General features: G+C 34.0%; 1 protein-coding gene across 6 annotated transcripts in view; it reads left to right on the forward strand.

The window, feature by feature from the left end:
• The window catches only part of DACH1 (dachshund family transcription factor 1), a 351,929-nt gene that overhangs the window by 134,180 nt on the left and 198,086 nt on the right, over positions 1–19,663 (forward strand). For all 6 annotated transcript variants that reach the window (XM_079312105.1, XM_079312103.1, XM_079312104.1 and 3 more), the window contains exon 2: positions 14,963–15,078. In XM_079312105.1, coding sequence (XP_079168231.1) covers positions 14,963–15,078 — 116 coding nt within the window. The remainder of the gene's footprint in view (positions 1–14,962; positions 15,079–19,663) is intronic.

Raw genomic sequence — 19,663 nt, forward strand, 5'->3', positions numbered from 1 at the left:
TCATGCTCTCTTTCTTTCAAGCATTTAGAACAAAGTCCTGATAATTTAATTACATGCCTCATTCAAATGCAGGATCATATGAACCTGTAATGGCTCAAATAATCTGTTTACTAATAATTCATCCAGTAGTGCTGTTTTTTTTTTTAAGGGAGAGGGGAAGGGAGAACCTTATCTGCAATTTCACTTTGGTACAGTATTATAAAAGCATAACAATATGGTTGTACAGTCTGCCATTTAGTTCAGTGTTTTTGGGTGCATTTAAGCTATTGAATTAATCTCACTTTTAAACAATAGAATATAATACTTTAATAGCTTGCCTCTGCACTGGCTTTGTGGGATGCTGAAATTTGTATTATAATGCACTGTGTATAGTTTCTGCTGAATCTGATTGCTTTAGCAGCAGTCAGGTTGATAGTATCAGGTTCCAGCTTGCTGGGTCAACATGGACCCAGGCCATTAAAGGAGAAAGGTTCAGGGAAAGTTCATTTCTATTGTTTTACCATGGTTACAAAACAGAAAAAAAAGTAGAAATCCTGCATTTGTAACTTATTGCTTCCTTGGGCCCTGAAGGTAGTATGATCTTTTTTTCCTCTTAAATTGAACACAGAAATATAAACCTCCTGATTATCTGCAATGTAAACAAAAGAATATTTTCTGATCACTTCTAAAGTAAAACACAGATGTTCTGCATTGACTGCTGATGTCATTAAACAAAGTGTTTGTATTCATTTAATTTGATCTCCCAAACTGTTAGCATTTAAATTTGTTACTAGGTCAATAGAAATATTAAAACTTCATAGTGGCTTTATAATACTGACTTCTGTTTACATAATTTTCACTTTAATTAACTCACAGTAAGCCTGTTGAAATAAGTATGTTTGCTTTTTCTCTAAAACAGAGCCCATGCATTGAAGATTTTCTTTTTATTGTGATTATAAAATGAAGAAAAATTTTCATGAAAAAGCATGAACTTAAATGTCATCATATATGTGTAACATTTATGACACAGTTGTAAACCACTTCTGAGGTACCATTATGAAAGGGTTCAAATCTTAAGGTAAATATGTTTATTATGTATATAATGGAAAAAGAAAGAGTGAAGGGCTTAGCACAGTCTTAGTATGTTATACATGAGAACTGGTAAAAAAAGCTTATTTTACAGCATTGAGTACTTCATACATAGAGGTAAATAATGTAGTGGATGTAATATTGAATAAAACTTGGTATTTGTACCAATATTAAGAAATTCTGCAAAGCAAATGGTTTCACAAGCATTTCTCTTAATGGAAATATTTGCATTAAATTTGACTGAACTCTGAAGGTTGTGATACAGCACAGTATTTAACAATGTATTTTTATTTATAAAGGCTTTTATGTATAATTATCATAAGATGTTTTTTGGATAAGTGAAGCCACTTTTAGATTTGACTGTAACACAAGTTCAGAGATAATGATATTCAATAGAATGCTAGTTCTGGAAATCAGCTTTCAAGGGTGAGTTTATATTTGTTATTTTCCAGAGTCGTCTGCTTCTATTATTATTAACTGTGATCTCATTAAGAAAAACAAATTTCACATATGCTAAGCTGGGCCAGGATGAATGTGTATTTTAATTTAAGATCTTTAGGGAACATACAGATAATATTGTTGACTTAGTATGAGTCATTAATCTTCTAAGACAGTGCAAGGCACAGCTCTCAGGGTCTGTCTACCCAAAGGTTTGCAAGAGAGGTCTGTGGTCATTTGAAAGATTCATCTCACTATAAGATTGTGATTGACTGAGTTGATATCCGAGCCTTAACAATCCTGATGTGGAAAGGAAGAAAAAAGGGAAAACATTTGTTTGGCATATATGAAAGTTAGAAAAAGTTACAGAGTGCAAGGAGTACTAAGTAAACCCGTTGTTTATCCTTGACTACACTTCTAGGTTTGGTATCCATTAGCAAATGACATCTGGTTTTTCATCTGCTCCTTTCTTTAAATGATTGTGTTAATGTTGTGTTGCTGTGCTAATCACCTGCAGGGGTTGTAGTCTGTGTGTATGCATGTTGCACAGATAGGCATTCACACATTTGTGAATATGTGTTTGCATACAGAATCATAGAATCATTTAGATTGGAGCCATTAACCAAACCCTGCCAAGTTCACCACTAAACCATTTCCCTAAGGGTCCCAGTACATGCCTTTTATATATATCTGGGAATGGTGACTCAGCTTCTCAGGGCACCCTGTTCTGAAACTTGATAACCCTTCTGGTGAAGAAATTCATTCAAATACCCAGTCTAAACCGCCTCAGACAGACAGGTCTGTAATTCCTCTTATGAAGATCCTATAAGGATCAGTCTTGAAGAGTGTGGTTCTGTTATGGTGAGAAAATGGAGAAAAGAACTCATCTTCCACCATTTAGTTCTTAGTGAAAGAGCCACGGAAGCTGGAGCTGAAGTGTTTGCATACTGAGTGTTTCTCTAGTCCAGTTGAGTAGTGCATAGTCTTGCAGCCCAGTGGGAAACAAGGTGACAGTCACTACTTACCAAAGAGAGCTAAATCTAAATCTAGATTGATTCTTCCTTTGATTTAAGATGCTTTGGGAAGAGAACACCTGTTGCCCTGGTATGATCAGCCTAGAGACTCCTGTGCATGTGCACCGTATGGCTTATATACAAATGTATGTGTGATATACATATACACCCATGCAAGCAAACATATCTCATGTGGAAGTACTGTGTGAGAGAGCACTCTTGCAAGGACTACATTTCCTACTCACAGGAGTCCAAAGCATGCCCTGTCTTTTTTTTTTTTTTCCCTCTTAAATTGTTAAATAAATTGATAAATGGGAATAAATGACTGCTTCACTGTTTCACGTATTGCTTAAAAACTTCAACATTTTTATCTCTTTAAAAGGTAGTATAATGAAGATATACTGAGAAATAAAATTAGAAAGCAACATTACAAACATACTTTGCCACTTTATATAGTTCAATTAAAACAGAATGTATCTGTTATCCATTTCAAGAAAATTTAGAGAAGGAAAATTGATTGATACCAAATTCTTCTAATTTGCTATCTTATTGCTATACTCTCTTCTTCAAATATAGATAATTTTTTTAAAAAAACTGTGTGATCGCACTGTTTAGTTAAAGCTTCAGAGTGCTTTTGTATTGGATAGCTATGAAGCCATGGAAACATCACTCTGACTTTCATCATCTAACCAAGCACATTTCTGGACAATATAATGTATAATTTGATTCTTGTTCTGTAAAAAGTATGGTTTTCTGCAGCTTTTTTTCTTAAGAACCCAATCCATTACCACACAAACCCAGTTCTGCCAGAAGTACTTATGAACAGCATAGAGAGTGTATGGTTTGGTCAAGTAGGCCATTCTTTAGTATCTTATTTAGTACTGGATTGAAGCTTGAAACAAAAAATGCTAAACAAAGTCTCAAACAAATATAATATCTTGGAGCAAACTCTAGCACTCATGGAAATGTACCTCTTAGTTTGGCCCATGACAATTTGATCACCATGTCTAACATTCAGAGAACATCAGCCAGGACAAAATCAGGAGGAAAAAAATCCCTTTGTGATTGTATATTTGATGATTTGGATAATTTTTGCTACATGAGCCCTTAACTTGCATGTAACAATATTTTCAGAGCTTTTTTTGTGTCTGAGCAAGACAAAGTGATAGAAGGGTAGGGTTTTGTTGGTAAGAAAATAGAACAAAAACAGAGGTAAATCTTTGAGAAAAGCAGGAAATATGGCAAATCAAAATGTAATTGTGAATTAGCACCTATTTTAACTCTTGTCTTACTTGACTCTGGGCATAGATAGAAAATCTGTTTGCAGTTATTGTGATTAATTTGTATTTCATTATCATCTTAATATTCATCCAGGATTTGTTCTTGTAGTGCTATGAGCTGTATGGCCAGAGCCAAAAGAGAGCTCTGTGCACATGTTCTGTGTGGAGATGTGCCAGGCACAGTGTATGTCAATCAGATATCATATGGATGTCTTACTGGCCAGCTATAGTATGCCCTAGGACAGCGTGCTGCAAGTCTTGGTGCCATTTTGCCCATCCTGGAAGTTGTATTCCTGTCTAAAATCCCTGTATGAAATTCTGCGGTGTGTGTCCCATGCTGCTGAATATGTGAGTTCTTAAAAAGAAAGATGAATTGGATTGGAGGTTTCTTACTGAGAATGAATTGTTGAGAATGCATTTGTAAGCATTCTAATAACTTGATTAATTTGGTAATTTTATTTGATTCTGGCTAAAGTCAGATGATTTTGAGGAACACATCTTTTTAGACACAATGCAACAGTAATTTGACTGAATTTCAAAGTCTGATGTCTTCATCGTACTTTGAAGATCGGAGTTAAAGGGACTAGTAGAGCATATGTGACTTTTTCAGTCACAGAGTAAATCCATATTAAAATAAACTTCTCAATAATTTAAAGTTTTCTATAAAATAAATAATTTGATATCTTCCTGTGTAATTCTGTTGTATGAAGATTCATAATGGAATTACCAGAATTGCAATGAAATATAAATAATCATAATAATAATAATTTTCAAAAATATTATCAGAAGTAGGTACATTTGTCAGCTCTGTTATCTAAAAACATACTCCTTGTACTACTTTTTAGAAATGACTGATTAACCTTTCAGTATTTCCTTAGGATAACATATTAGCAGCAGACTGTTATTTCTGATAGGACAGACTTTACGTAAGGTAGTTAAGGGACAGCTTGGGCAGCTGGCTGCATTTCAGGCCTGCAAATAATTTACCTTCAAACACTGACTAAGGGTTAGGGTGACATATTTTAAGGTATCACCAGATTCAATCCTCTATCGCTGGATAGAAATGCGCTGAATGACTTGAAATGTTGAAAGGATAAATCAAAATGTCTTTGGTTGAATCACTGAAATATCTTCATTTGGACCTATAATACTGTTTGGTTTTTTATGTTTTTTTTTTAGGACTTAGGAGTCTTGGACTGTATCCTTTATTGTTCAAATTACTATAGTACTACTGCTTTGGAGGGAAAACTGTTGCTGTTCATATGTTCATAGATGCTACTCTGCGAGGAAATGGAAGGCTGATTGATTCTGTTCATTGCCTTGCACAAGGAAAATAAAATACAAATTTATTTTACAATATTCCATAACTGAGTATAATGGCCAAGCAAGTCTACATCTAGACTTGCAAGTGTGGAATTCTGTAACATACCTGGCATGTTGATTTCACAGACAGATTTTGGGAACTGGGTACACAGATCAGTTTTTTTGAAGTATACTGTAATTTAGTTTTTCCCTATGAGTTCTTATTTTGCTCTGTTTTGGAAGTAAAACAAAAAAAAAATCTAGAGTATACACAAGTATTTACTAATTAAAGTTCATCTACAGGGTAATCCCTGCCTTGTCTTTTGGTCTGCATGGGTTTTCAGTGATGAGCATTGTGCTGGGTATTGCACAAACCCATGGCTGTACTGAGAGCTCTTTACTGTCTCAAACTACTTGGAGTGGCAGAGATGTTTTGCATGTTCTTTAGCTTCTAGTTTAGAACTTACTTACTGATATCAAATAGAAGTGCACTCCAAGGGTAGACATACTCATTCTGACCCCAGGTGTCATCTGCTCAAAGAAACTTGTAATTTTTAATGCCCACTACTCATCAGAAGATTAATACTTATTATATATTTATAAATATATGCAAATACAGATCACTTTATTTAAAGGTGTAAATTCTTGCTTTTACTGGATACTGCATAGTTACCATCAGTCTGTGTTACTCCAGCTGAGCAGTTACAGCTGTACAGGCTAGAGAGAGTCTTTCCAGTATTTCGTATCACTATTGTACAAATGTACAATAAAAGTCACTTTCAAGCTTTTATTTAGGCAGTTCCAGCAATTCTTTGGAAGTGTACGGTTAATGAGTATGGGTTTTCAGAATTAAAAATAAGGTGACTAAAGGGCAGTGAACATTAACCATAGTCTCTGGCAGAAGCTAGTATAAAATTTTTCATTTTGAGTATAAAGAGTTTTTTAAAGGGCAAAGGGTTTAAGATATAGGCAGCTTCATTAAAGAGGTGACAGTTCACTTGTTTCAGCATTTCATGCAAAGAATTGTGGCCAATTAACTGATGAGTGCATTCAGATATTACAGTGGATACACTGATATGATGGAACTTCATTATCAACTGTTATGAATAAAAATAGCATGATAATTAAGGAACTTCAGGAGAACCAGAATATTTTCACAAAGTACCTTAAATAGTACAGTATTTGTATTTTTCTTTCTTTTTCTTTTTTTTTTTCTTTAGTTAAATCATCATTGAGATGTTTATGTATCTTATATTTAATACGGATGGTAATGAACACTAGCTCTGTGACCCCTGGAGCAATGGTGGGCTTGCACCTTATGTAGATGCTTTTTCTTGTAGTCTTTCTCCTCTTTCTTTTAAAGTGATTCTCAAAATGGCAGCTGCTCCCCAGTATGTCCTGATGGAAAACAAATCAAATTATATTTTTCTAAAGAAGTTAAAGAGAAATTTCTTAAGTAAAGATAGTTACTTGTGTTATGTATGGTTACATATGTGTTCAAAAGAGGAGTATGCTGTTATATGGCCTATTTCTGCTCTGATTCTAATTGGTTATTTGTACATGCAATTATCTGATTTATGTTCACAAATTTGTAATTACATGTGCAAGTTATATGCAGAGATGAATGCAGATGGTTGGAAAACAAGCCTTGAAGCAGGACTGTTCATTCCAACTAAAGTTCATACATTTAAATCATTGTTTCAGGCCATATGCATACTCTTAACAGACATAACCAAAGGAGTTAGGCTTGCTTTACATTAGAAATCATCTCAGCAACTTGAAGTGAAAACTTTTTTAAAAAAAAAGAAAGCTTAAAATTCTTTTAGATTTGTGTCATTGTGGATCAAGCCTGCCTTTCTGGCCTATTAACTACATGCTTGACATTTTTATTATATATATAGTAGATGATGTTTTGAGGGGATGTTTTTAGAACTAAAAGCCTAAGAAAAGATGAAAACAGTTGAGGAAAAAATAGGCTTTGCATCTGTTATAGTTTGGGATTTCATGTGGGTGAATAACACTGTTAGAAGGAATCATGTAGCTTGCATATTTAAATTTTGGGTGGGGTTTCTGCTGTGAGGTTGAGTGAAATGGGAAAGGCATCTGTTATAACTTGACAGAAAGAGCATTTTGTGGGAAGCATGCACTTTATATCACTATTTTTTACACATTTTTAAAAAAATTCTTTTTGGTAGTTGTGGAATTATTCTGAAAAGACAGCAGTGTAAATAAAGAAAATAAATACAATTTTTCAAAGTTTTCTTGTTATTGTTTTATTTTTGTTTTCTTCATATGGCCAGTATTCCTAAATAACTTTATTCAGGGTCACCAGTGCTGTGATTTCTGAGTACTGTTTCTGAAGCAAAGTTTATATAATAATAATTAAAAATCAATATGGTTTGAATCTATGCTTGAGTTCTCTTTAATAATTGCATTTCATTGTTCATTCAGACTTATTTTCGACTCTAGCTTGTATGACTGTCATCATCAGAATCTTGTGTTTCAGTTATTACATAATCACGAGAGCCAACATACTTATATATTTTAAGAACTTTCAGGAAGATCTAGTGTTTCAGCTAATTAGATGAAGCAGTGAGCTTTTTGACTTAATTTACTTCTGACATCATAATTCTGCCACCCAACAGAATTAGCTTCATTTCTTATCTATTTTTCTCTTTCCAATAGATGATTTACAGATCTCAATTTCATTAAGAGAACAAGCATATGTCAGTAATATTTTGAGCTTATGTACAATCACAGCTGTATTTAAATCTGACACTGTAATTTACTCCACTAACACTCAGATTTCTAACTGGTTTTATTTCATTTCTTGCTCTTTAGATCATATATTCAAGTTATATCAGTTACAGAGAATCTTTTTCTTACATTCTTTCATTGTGTTTGTAGTAGGACTTCAACCATCAAGGGAGAACTGGCAGGTGTTGCTGTAATATATATTTTATATATTGTTGCACTCTTGTACCTTGTATCTTATGCTCTTGTATAAAGAATATTTCTAATCTTGCTGAAAAGCAGAGTGATTTGCGCTGCAGTGTTGAGGAGGATGGAAATGCCATGCTGTTTACATGACAGTTCTGTTAGGAAAAGAAATAATTCAACAAGGGCTTCTTTACCCCAGCAAAAGAGTAGCATACAAAGACTTACTTGTGCTCCTGTATTACTGGTAAATGACTTTGGAATGGGATATGAAGTGAAATAGATTTTCTTCTGTGTATTTTTCTTCCACTGATAAATTGGTATTGCATTGCTGACCCAATATCCACTTTTTGGCCATTTTGTTTCAAAAATATCAGTAAAATGTTCTGTTTCTGGAGTGCAATAATATTTCATCAGCATGATTTCTCCACTGCTCACTTCTGTAGCACAATCTAATTCTTTTGAAGATCATTCATGCACTTCTTTATGAAGATTTTGAAAAAGATCTTTGTATTTATTTTTATCAGCATTGTTTGCTGTCTCAGTAACTCCTAATATATCATGAGTTCAGCACTAATTATTGCGTGAGAACATTTTCAGTTTAACTGTGAGAAGAAAAATAAATTTAAGGTAATTGCACTGAGAGTTTTATTGTTTTACAAGACCGCTGCAAGTAAAAAGGACATGGTGTGACTTCTGATCGTTGTTTAACTAACTGCCAAAATAAATGTATGCTCTGCCTTAGAATTGCAGTTTTTTACTTTGTTCTTGAGGGGGAGCAGAAGGGGAAAACCTAAAATAGTAAAGTATAAGGTTTGGATCGATGTACTTTGTCATTTTTTTGCCTTTAAAATGCTAGTTCAGTGCATTAGAAATATTTATGAAGGTTACCTTGGCAAGCAAGTGTTTTCCAAGCAAAGGAATTAAATTACACAAAAGGTTTAGTCAGTCTTCCTAGACCTTATTTTTCAGTACTGACACGCCCTTGGCTCAAGTCTTGCGAGTGTGAAGGCTGCACGTATGATGAGAGCAGCACAGAAGCTATCCCAAAACCCAGAAATAACAGTGGGAAGAGTCCACTGCCTGTGGTTACAGGTTGTCACAGGGCATCCGTGTCTTTGCATTAAGTCAGCAAGTGACATCTTCAGCCCTTTTGCTGTGTCCATTTTATGGCAAGCACATAATAATTGCTTCCAGTGGCTGATCACCAAAATTTCATTCAGCCAGCTTCCTTAAGGTCAAAAGTTCTGTGTCAGGCTTTGAAGCACTAAGGGGAGATGGAACAGATGAGAAATAAAGCATAGATTTTCAAAATGTACCTAAATGAGATACATAAATGCTGATGTAGCTAAAATTGGTGTTGATATTCTAAGCTGTTTTAGGCAGTTCTGAGAATTTAAAAAATACATTAAATAAATACACCAAATCCTTGTTACAGATTTGCTTCCTATCACTTCTGGAGTGTAACTTTTCCTGCCATTCCCCAATATTACTGATTATAAAACTGCCTGGCCAATGATAACTTCACTGCATCATGTATGCCCAGCTACAGATGAGGACAATATTTCTGTGCACTAAACTTGCTCATGCACAAGTTTAAAAATAAATCTTTAAATGTAGAAAACAATTAATTAATTGGCAGGAAATTAATTCATTTTGGCAGGAAAGGCAGTTTGTGTTCGTACTACTGGTCAGAATTGTGTTTTTCTTTTGGGGTGCTTCATGTATTTAATAAAATAATTTTAAGGAGTAAAACTTTATTAATGAACTGTTAATATTGCACAATTGTTCCTCAAAATCAGGACATGAGAAAGATAAATCACAGAATTATCTCAACATTTTTGAGCATTTTTAGTTTCCTAGCTCGTGCTTTGCCATGCAATTAGTCATCTGTAAAATGCTGGTGACATGCTCTGAGAATTATTTACTCATGAAGAGTTTCAGCTGTTTTGGAGCCAAACCTCCATTGGTACTCAAAGGTCTTAACAGAAGTCTGTAGGAGGTCTACATATTTAAGGCTTTCAAGGATGGGACCCTTAAATTTTAACGTCAAGTGTGTCTTCTAGCAGATAGCAATAAGAGCTGAATGCAGCCTGGTTACTTTTAAAGCCAAGCAGATAAGCCCATACTGTTGTCTCTTTCCATGTGATTGTACAGGACCAGGTTTTCTGTTGATTATGTCTGCTTTTAATTATTTAGCACTATCAAAACATTTCTAGGAGCAAGCTCACACTTGCTAATACAACTGAAATTATGTAAAACTTTAAAAATATTATCAAAGCACAACATTTTAACTGATAAGGAGCACAGATTCTTCAAAGTTCTTATTCTTTAATTCAGCCATCTGTTGTTTTCTAGATTTGGTAAGGCAGGAAGGATATAAGACTAATATATGTTGATCAAAAGACCAGAAAATAACCGTTTTATCAGCCTTAAATGTAGTCTCAATTGCTTCTCATGCTAATCACAACACAGTAGACAAATATACCCTTTTTCTTGAAAGATGAAAATGCTACAGACATAGTATTTCTTGATGCATTTATGAAATTGAAGGGATGAAATACAAATCTGGCCAAAAATTGATGCATTTATTTTCAGTCATTCTGGAAAGTGTTCTGGTTATCTAATTAGCTGATGGTAGTGAAGAAAATATTTGAGACTTTCAAAATTCTCTAATCTGCACCTTGTGTTCTTCATTCACATAATGGCATATTGTAACTGTAAACTATGATAATTTCTACAAAAATAAAGATCAGTTGTCCATGGGAATGTCTTTTAAGACTTGAGAGAAGTCTGATAATTTTATCCCAAAGTGATACAAGCTTATAGAAGGATGATGGATTTTCATGGGAATAAGTGCATTTAGGTGCTTTACTTCAAAAATTAGACTACTAAGTTAGTAATAAAAAGTCCTGTAGAAAGCTTTCATTTTCTTCTTCAACATATGTTATCTCACATATGAAAATTTAAGTTGTAGAGCAGAAAATACCTAACTTATTCATATTTCTATAAGCAGAGTGACAATCTGTGGGATATATTTTCTAATGGGTAAGCAAGGAACTCTAAACTTCCCTATGGACTTCTCCACAGGTCTTTAAAACAGTTAATCTTGTGGCTTTCTTGAATCTTTGTTGGTATTGTCTTATTCCTGCTTTCTGCAATTTGTTCTTTGAAGAACAAAACAGCAGACAGGAAGATCAGCTGTGACTTCCAGATGTAGCACTGTTTCTTCAGGTATGTTCTTGTGGACTCCCAACACTCCTTGGTTTATCTGTGCCATAACCCTAGGCATTCACAAGGTGTTCACTTTGGCTTCTACGGTTTTTGCATTTCAGACTTATCTTAGCTCTAAGAGATCCAGACTTTAGGCATCTTCAAAATCAAAGTGGGTCATCTTTGAGTAGTTTATCCATTGAGATAATTAGCATTTCTGTAAGAAGTCAATTGTGCTTTCAGAAAAAAAGGGTAGTTCTTCCAATAATTATATTCAGATAAAAGAGAAAATCTTACAATGTCTTTTATGTGTCTATAAAAGCTTATATACAAAATATAAATCTAAGTAAAAATAGCATTATCATCAGCTTTTAAATGATGATTTTTGTATCTCAATGTCATCAACTAGAAGAAAAGATTACATTGCTGTGGCATTTAAATATACATAATAAATCAACTCATACCTATTTAAATTATGGAGGTTTTTTTATACTGAGGGCAAATCTACTGATTTTGATACAACATCAAAATCAAAATATGAGTGTTCTGAAGGTTTCTTATCTTGGAATGAAAATGAACATGCCCTAATCTAGAAATAAGTAGGTCTTTACTATACTCAAGTTTATGAAAAATACCAACAAAATGATTTATTAAGCTATTTTTATCGTCCTGTTTATGATAGTTAAACTAATTTGCTATGCTTTTGATGTTTTTTTAAAAGAGTTTATAATATAGCTATAAAAATGATAATGAACTACAAAACAACATACAAGTTTCAATTCTAGTCAGTGATTATTTTTTAAAGTAATTTTTTCATACCATTTTCCTCACAACTTTGGTTCTTGCAGTTCTTATTGTTTGAAAACAAATCTTACAAAATGGTAGTATTTCAATTTAGTAGTATGGTTAATGAAACAAATGCTTAACAAATGACATCTAACAATTTAAGTCAGGTATTGCTACTCAGTTAGTTATTAAGGACAATGGACACTTAGATGTATTAATTTTAATTGTGTATTACATAGTCTACCATGCCTCTAAATCAGATCTTCTAGGCCTTAAACAATTCTTAATTTGTCTTAAAGTGTTTCCCTGCCTTGTTATAAGAAAACAACCCACATTTCTTAAATAGGCAAAGGCTTTTGGATAGTAGATTGGAACCAAAATACACTAAAAAAAATTCTAAAAGAGTTATGTCAGGATTAAATAGGTTTCCTTCTCAAAAATTTCATTTAAATAGATCACATAATAATCTGAATTGGAAGGGCCCCATAAGGATCTCTAGCTCCTGACCCTGCATAGGACCATCCCCAGGTCACACCTTGTACCTGAGAGCATTGTCCAAACTCCCCTTGAACTGCCATCCTTGGATTTGTCACCACTTTCCTGGGGAGCCTCTTCCAGTGCCCAACCATCTACTGGGTGAAATCTTATTAGGAAGATTAGGGCTTTATGAAAACATTCACTTGGTAAACTTTGGGATAAATCATGGAGTTGGGTTGCTGGACTCATTTATGGCTTTGAGTGTGATCCCCCTTTTCTGTACAATAGCACAAGCAATTTAATTGTCGAAGGTGACCAAAGAAAGAGTTCTGCCTTGGGTATTTCAATATCACTCACCTATAATTTGCTGCTGACCTTTGTTTAGAGATTTTGTCCATGACTTTTATTCACTTAGGCTTTGAAATGGGGTGGTTTTATTCCTCAAAATCAAAGACAAAAACATTCAGGCTTCACCATGACTATACTTGGTAGTGAAGATCAAAGAGAGTCTTTGCATGTGTGAACTTGTTTTTTATAAAGACCTGGAAGTCATTGGTGCATTGCACATTGTGTTCTGTTATGCAGTTGTCAGACCTTTCAATAGTCATATCACAACAGTGATTTGAGTACTTCATCATGGACACTTAAATGAAACCAATCAAGTTTTCCTACACAGTGGCATTTTTTGGTGGCTGAATATATTAGAAACACTCCATTTAAATCAGATCATTTTTGTCTATAATGTTTTGTTCAATTTTATGTATTCATGGTATGTTTATTTTTATTGTGAATCACAAAGGAAATATCAAAGAAAATTCACAGACACTTAATTTGATTTAGTGAGCTAGAATAAGACAATGTTCTTTTTCTACAACTGTTTTTCTTGTTGTTTTGGACATATGACAATTTTGTTTATATTAAAGAAAATCAAAAATCCCAAACCAATCAAAGAAATTACCAAGCTTATAATTTTAATAATGACCTCAGCTCAGGACATTAAGTTGGGAATTAATGATCAGTTAAGGTTAATGACTCAATGCCTTGAGTCATTAAACTTCAAGAAAATGTTCTGTACTCTTATTGTTTTTGGTTTATTAAAGTTAGGTTGTAGAAGATGCCAAAAAAAAAGTATTTCCAAACACAATGGAAGTGAATATGAGGAGAAAACAGAGGTGTTTTATTATCCGCGTCATTCTGTAGTCACACCATAGCTAGAAATGCCATTATCCCTGATTAGGGTTTTGTTAATATGGTAAGGAGCAAAACCTTTCATACCCACCTTTCTTTTCTTTCTTGTTTGGAAACAAATGAAGAACTTCAAATGTTTGGCAGATGATAGGTTAACACTGCAGTTTTAGAGCAGCACATCAGGTTATTCTGTGAAGTTATTCCACAATTCTCCTAAATGAGCAGTTACAGGATGTTGCAGTGGTACCATGCTATGATCTGTACATAGGATATAGCCTTTGGATATATATTGTATGAGCAGGAGAATATTTGTATGTAAGTGGGCAATAAGTATTTTCGTTGTCATCTATCTCTAATTTGTATGCTACTTAGGTAGTCCAGGAGATGGAAAGTTGTGTATGTGACCATTTAACAGACAAGGAGTGCTTAAACCTGAAGCTCTTTATTTTTCCATACTGGACACATTTAAGCAGCTGTGATTTGCTCAACAATATTGTACAAATAATTCTGAGTCCTTTCTGACATAAAGTAGTATATTTAAAGTAAGGTGTCTTAGTGAGATTTTCACTTTAAATAGAATAAGGGTTAAATGATAACTTGACTTATCTTTTAAATGACAAAAAATAAAGAAATTGCAAGACCTTTTCACACATTAGATATGTATTGTCATTTATCATCTAGATATCAGGCTAGCAGTGCAAAGTAATAAAACATATCATCGAAAAATGTGCTATAGGTCTGAATCACTCTTTCATTCCACCTCCCAGCTAACTGTAGTATTAAATCAAACAAGCAGAACATTTCCTTAGGCAGCCATTGCCTTTTAATTTCCTGAAGAACCTTAAAATATCATTCATTACAAGTACTACACATATTTGGTTTTTAAAAGTCTCATAAATCAATAGCAGGCTGACTGTAATAATTATTACAAGTTAGTGCATAATTTTCGTGCTGAAGGCTGCATGCAGAACTTTAGCATATGCAAACGAGGCAATTCAAACTGTGTATAGATATTAATATGAAGAAGCAGGTAACGAGGTGCAGGCTATGAATTATGCATCAAGAGCGGCTGATCTTCAATGAGGAAAATGAATTCAGCATGTAATCTAATTAGTGATGGAAGTCTATTACATCTAACTGCAAAAGCAACCGTCCTTGAAACAAATTTATTTACAGTCCATGTTACCACTTGAAACAACTTTGAAATGATGTGTAAGACAACAGCTTAATTGTAAAAATTTTTTTGTTTGTTTGTTTCAGTTCTAGACCTGGAAGGCCTCCTAAGAGGACTCAAAGTGTCACCTCCCCAGAGAATTCTCATATCATGCCACATTCTGTCCCAGGCCTAATGTCTCCTGGAATCATCCCGCCAACAGGTAGGATTGCCAGAAACACCTTCACACGGGGAATCGTTTGAATTCATGGCTTATATCCACCCACTTGTTAACAAATTAGCAGTCTAGGAAAGACAAATAGTTCACAATAGTTCCCTTAATATCACTTTATTGGTACACAAACATGTTGTATGTAATGGGCATTGTGGACACTTAGTACTTCAAAGGAACTGAACAAATAATTTTACTTTATAATTTTTCCCTCCTGTTCTTTTTCTTTATAAACAAAAACTTTTCATAGCATGAATTACCTATCATTAGACAATAATCTCCCTATTCATTTTAATAGATTGGATATCTTCTCCTTTTTTTTGCTGCATTACTTCATTAGATAGTGTCATCATGAATATAGTTGCCTGAAGAAACTGAGTTAGTTAAAATAACTCCATGCTGCACACGTGTCTTTCTTAATTTTTCATCCTGAAATTCTATTTTTGATATGTCTCCTGAGGCCTTACACTAATATAAAGTCCTGTAACAATCTGTTTCTCATACTACTATTTTCATTTGAAAGTTACTGCACCATCTCCTAGCAGTGCTCCCAGACATAGCTAAATTAAGAAAGGCTGTATTGCAAGGTGGAGATGAACAGTCACCCAAAGATGGAACCACCCAATTGTCAGGCTGCTGGTGGTGCCACATTCTCTCTCTTTGTTTTACAGACCAGTTAAATGCTGGGACTTGTTTCAGCAAAGTTCACCTGAGCTTCTACTTCTTGCTTATTTCCTGCTTGTTTGCATGGCTCAGTCTCTTAACACTGATTTTCTCTAAGGCGAAGGAAGGATGATTAACAAGACAGATCAAATAGAGAGTAGGATTACTTGATCTTGTGGACCAGATAGATAGGTGGATGTTTGAGTACATGCCCATTATCATGTCTCTCTAAGTATGAGCATGATTCTTGGCATCATTTTTGGTCACAGATGACTAACATTCTCAAAAGAAATGCTCAGTTCAGGAAACAACAAATACCAGAATGATATTGGTTGTAAATATCTTGTCTGGAAGAAGGAGGAAAGTGAAGAAGGCTTAGCTCAGTGGACAAAAGGGGGCCTGTACTTTGGTCTTAGGCTCAACAGAAGCTTTACATGGTGAGATAGACACATAGCTAGAAATATTTTACTTGAAATTTAAAGTTTTTTATAGATGAAGAGGAGTGACAAAATGAAGTGAGGTCAGACAACAAAGATTGGTAGGAGAGAGGTGTAAAATAAGGAGAAGGAAGGAGAAATAAGACTGATAATGTGGGGGAGTGTGGGAAAACATTAGGCAAGTGGATTTTACAATGGTAGTCTGAGAAGGTGTGACCAGAAAAAAACAAAAATAAAAACAAAAACAAATTTGGATTAAAATACTTTATACAATAGAATTCATGGGATGTAATCTTGTGTAGAAAATAGAGATCATGCAAAGTGAATGCAACATGAGAATAATAGATGGGATCTATGTGGAGAGAGAATGGAAGTTTTTATTTTATTATGGAAAGTTTTTAGTCATGTTCAGGAGGGAGAGATCAAAAATTGAAGAAGCAAAGGGAAATTATTTGGGGGAAGTAAGGCAGGAAAATATCAAAGAAAAGAATGCATGTGAAAAGTAGAAAGGCGATGAAAGAAGTCAGAGACAAATAAGCAGGCCAAAAGGAGGGAGACAGGAAGAGAAACCTTGTCAACAGTATCATTTGGGGTTTTGTGTTACAGTTAATATCTAAGAGCAGATTGCCTCTTGATTTTTTATTTTAAGAAAGCAGTTTTAAACCACAACTAATGCCCTAAAATATCTAGTTCCTCTCTTGTTCTATAAAGCTGGTCATAACAAGCTAACAATAAAAATATATGGTAGTAAAACCAGAGATCCAATTTCTTAGAGTATCAGCCCACAAAACCAGATGCAGATCTTTCTAAAATGATGATTAAAAAAAAAAAAAAATTTCAAAATTAAAGAAAATAGGCATATGTAAGATTATCATTCATCAAGTCCTTTTCGGGTGGTAATGCTTTGTGAGTCTCTTGCAAAAGAAGAAAGAAATGTAATTGCTATTACATTTGAACTGGTTTCACATTACATGGCTTACCACAACAGAAAGAGTGGTATGATTTTTTTCCCATTGTGGTGGTGTTGAGTCTCAAACAGCACAAAAAATGCAAACAATAACTCTGATAGAAGTGAGCTCTGGGGTCTAGTGTTTCATGAGGTATGCAAAGGTTCAACAAAGATAAAGAGCATCATGACAGCAGCACTGCATGACCGTCATTCCAGCATTTTATAGATAGGCAAGTATAAAAACAGACTTACAATCTGATCTTATGAGTTTAAAACAATGAAAATTTGTGGGTCTAGGTTGTAAATAAGTAGCACAACTACTAGAGTTCTACGAAGGAAAGACTCTGATAACTGTGTTTGATGATGTAGGTGCCATTGTTATGTGCTGCCACATTAGTTGATACAAGTAAAATCTCGCCAATTGTAAAATTTTGCACCATATTTTGTCTGTATGTGTAGAAAACAACAAACTAGTTGAGGTTTTCAGGCACCACTGGAGGTCACCTAGTCCAGCCTCTGCTGGTCAAAGTAAGATCACTTAGAGCAGGTTGTTCAGGATTGGGTACACTTGAGATTCTCTTTGAGGGTAGAGACACCACGGTATCTCTTTGCAACTTGTTACAGTGTTTCACTGCTATCAAAATAATACTGGATTTTTTTTTTTTTACTTTTTGATGGAATTTCAATTTGTGTTTGTTGGGCCACATTTGAGAAGTCTGGTTCCACCTCTGTCCTTACTAGGTTTTCATACACATTAGTAAGATGCCCCCATGTCTTTTCCAGGCTGAACAGTCCCAGCTCTCTGTCTCTCTTGAGAGAGACAGGAATTCTAAAAGATGGTTCTTCATTTGATAAGTTTGTGAAGTGTGTATCCTGTTAGTATCCAGCTCTAGGCAGAAAAAATAAAATAACCATATTATTAAGTGCTTCCTACCCCTTCTTACTCTGTTATTTTTTTTTTCTTTGTAATAACTTCTTCTTTTTAAACTTTTTGATTGATTTAATAATCTGAGTGTAATAACTAAGTTTCCTTCCTGCCTACAAAAAAGTATAAGTGATCACACAAATAATTATGTGCCATTTAATGCTCTTTAAGTATAGAGATCTGCAATTACTAGGTATATCTAGGATACACAATGCTACTATTTAATGCATGATTTTTCCTTGAAATTTTTTTTTTTTTTTTTTTTTTTAATGTGCTGCATAATACAGAAATAGAGATTTAAAGGTGGAAATCTTGATTTCTAAAGTGGCTGGTTCTGCATGCATTGTTTGTGCACAAATAAACTGATATTAAACTATATGCTGAGATTTCTCGTGATATTCCAGGACTGTATATTTTTGTAGGAGGCCAAGTTAAGGAACTCTTGAAAATATTTTATGTAACTGATTCAAACTCTGAAAAAACGTGCAAAGAACATTGCATGATCACTTAGAATGAACTTGCTTTATGGAAGTGTTTAGGGGCTGAGTTGTAGGAATGATATACAGAAGAAAAATAAAAGAGAAAAAAGATATAATGTTCCACATTTTTTTAATGAACTATAAATTGAAGAAGTAAGCATCACCCCCAGTTGATACTCTATGCATTTTATTACAATTCAATATTACCCACAATTGCTGATCTATCCACTGTCTTTCATTAAGGTCAATTTACAGAGTGCTCCCAAATTTATAGAAGAGTGGTTGATTCACAAAAGATAATCTTATATTTATGGAAATAAATATGTAGGACCTTTGATGGTGTCACAAAATGAGAAATGTGTAATAACAGGAAATGAAGAGGTTCAGAAATTGTCCAGAGAATTAAAATCTACCTATGTTACAAATCATGCAGTCAGAAGAAAGCATTTGGTGGAGGCTCAAACAATTGTACTGACGTTTCCGGCTTATTTAGATAGCACCTTGAAATCCTTCCAAAACTGTGTGCCTCATCACAGTTAACTTTGATCTGCTGTTTCTCTGTGCTGAAGATCTTTTCTTGGCTAATGTGCTTCAAAAGTTGTCTAAAATTGAAACAGTAGATGATTGTAATGGTGATCAATCAAAAAAGAAGTGCTGTACGTCCTGAGTGTTGTGGACTGTACTTTCATGTCTGGAGGACTTATATAATATATAAAATGATATTTTCATTATTTTTCATACAAACTTTGTAAAGAAATTTTCTTCACTTTTCTAATTATTTTGGTAATTATTCTTTAGTATTTTAGGTTTTGAAGGTGCTTTTAAAACTCCTTGCTTAATTCTTTTGCAACTTGGCCTACTGAGTCTGAAATCTATAGGTGAGGAAATGAGTAACTGCAGTCTCTTGTGCTTATTTCAGGAACTGCATCTTTCAAAAATAAAATGAGAATTGGAAATTGCTGACATAGGGCAGGATAAGAATGCCCCTTCTTATATTGATATATTTATATATATATATCTTTGTCAATTAAAAAAGTGATTTCAAAGCATGTTTAATTTATTTCATTGCTTTTACATTAAATTAATCGCAGTAATTATTGTTGCTATTATTAATATTATTTTT

Source organism: Erithacus rubecula (assembly GCF_903797595.1).
Source record: "Erithacus rubecula genome assembly, chromosome: 1".
Taxonomy (NCBI): domain Eukaryota; kingdom Metazoa; phylum Chordata; class Aves; order Passeriformes; family Muscicapidae; genus Erithacus; species Erithacus rubecula.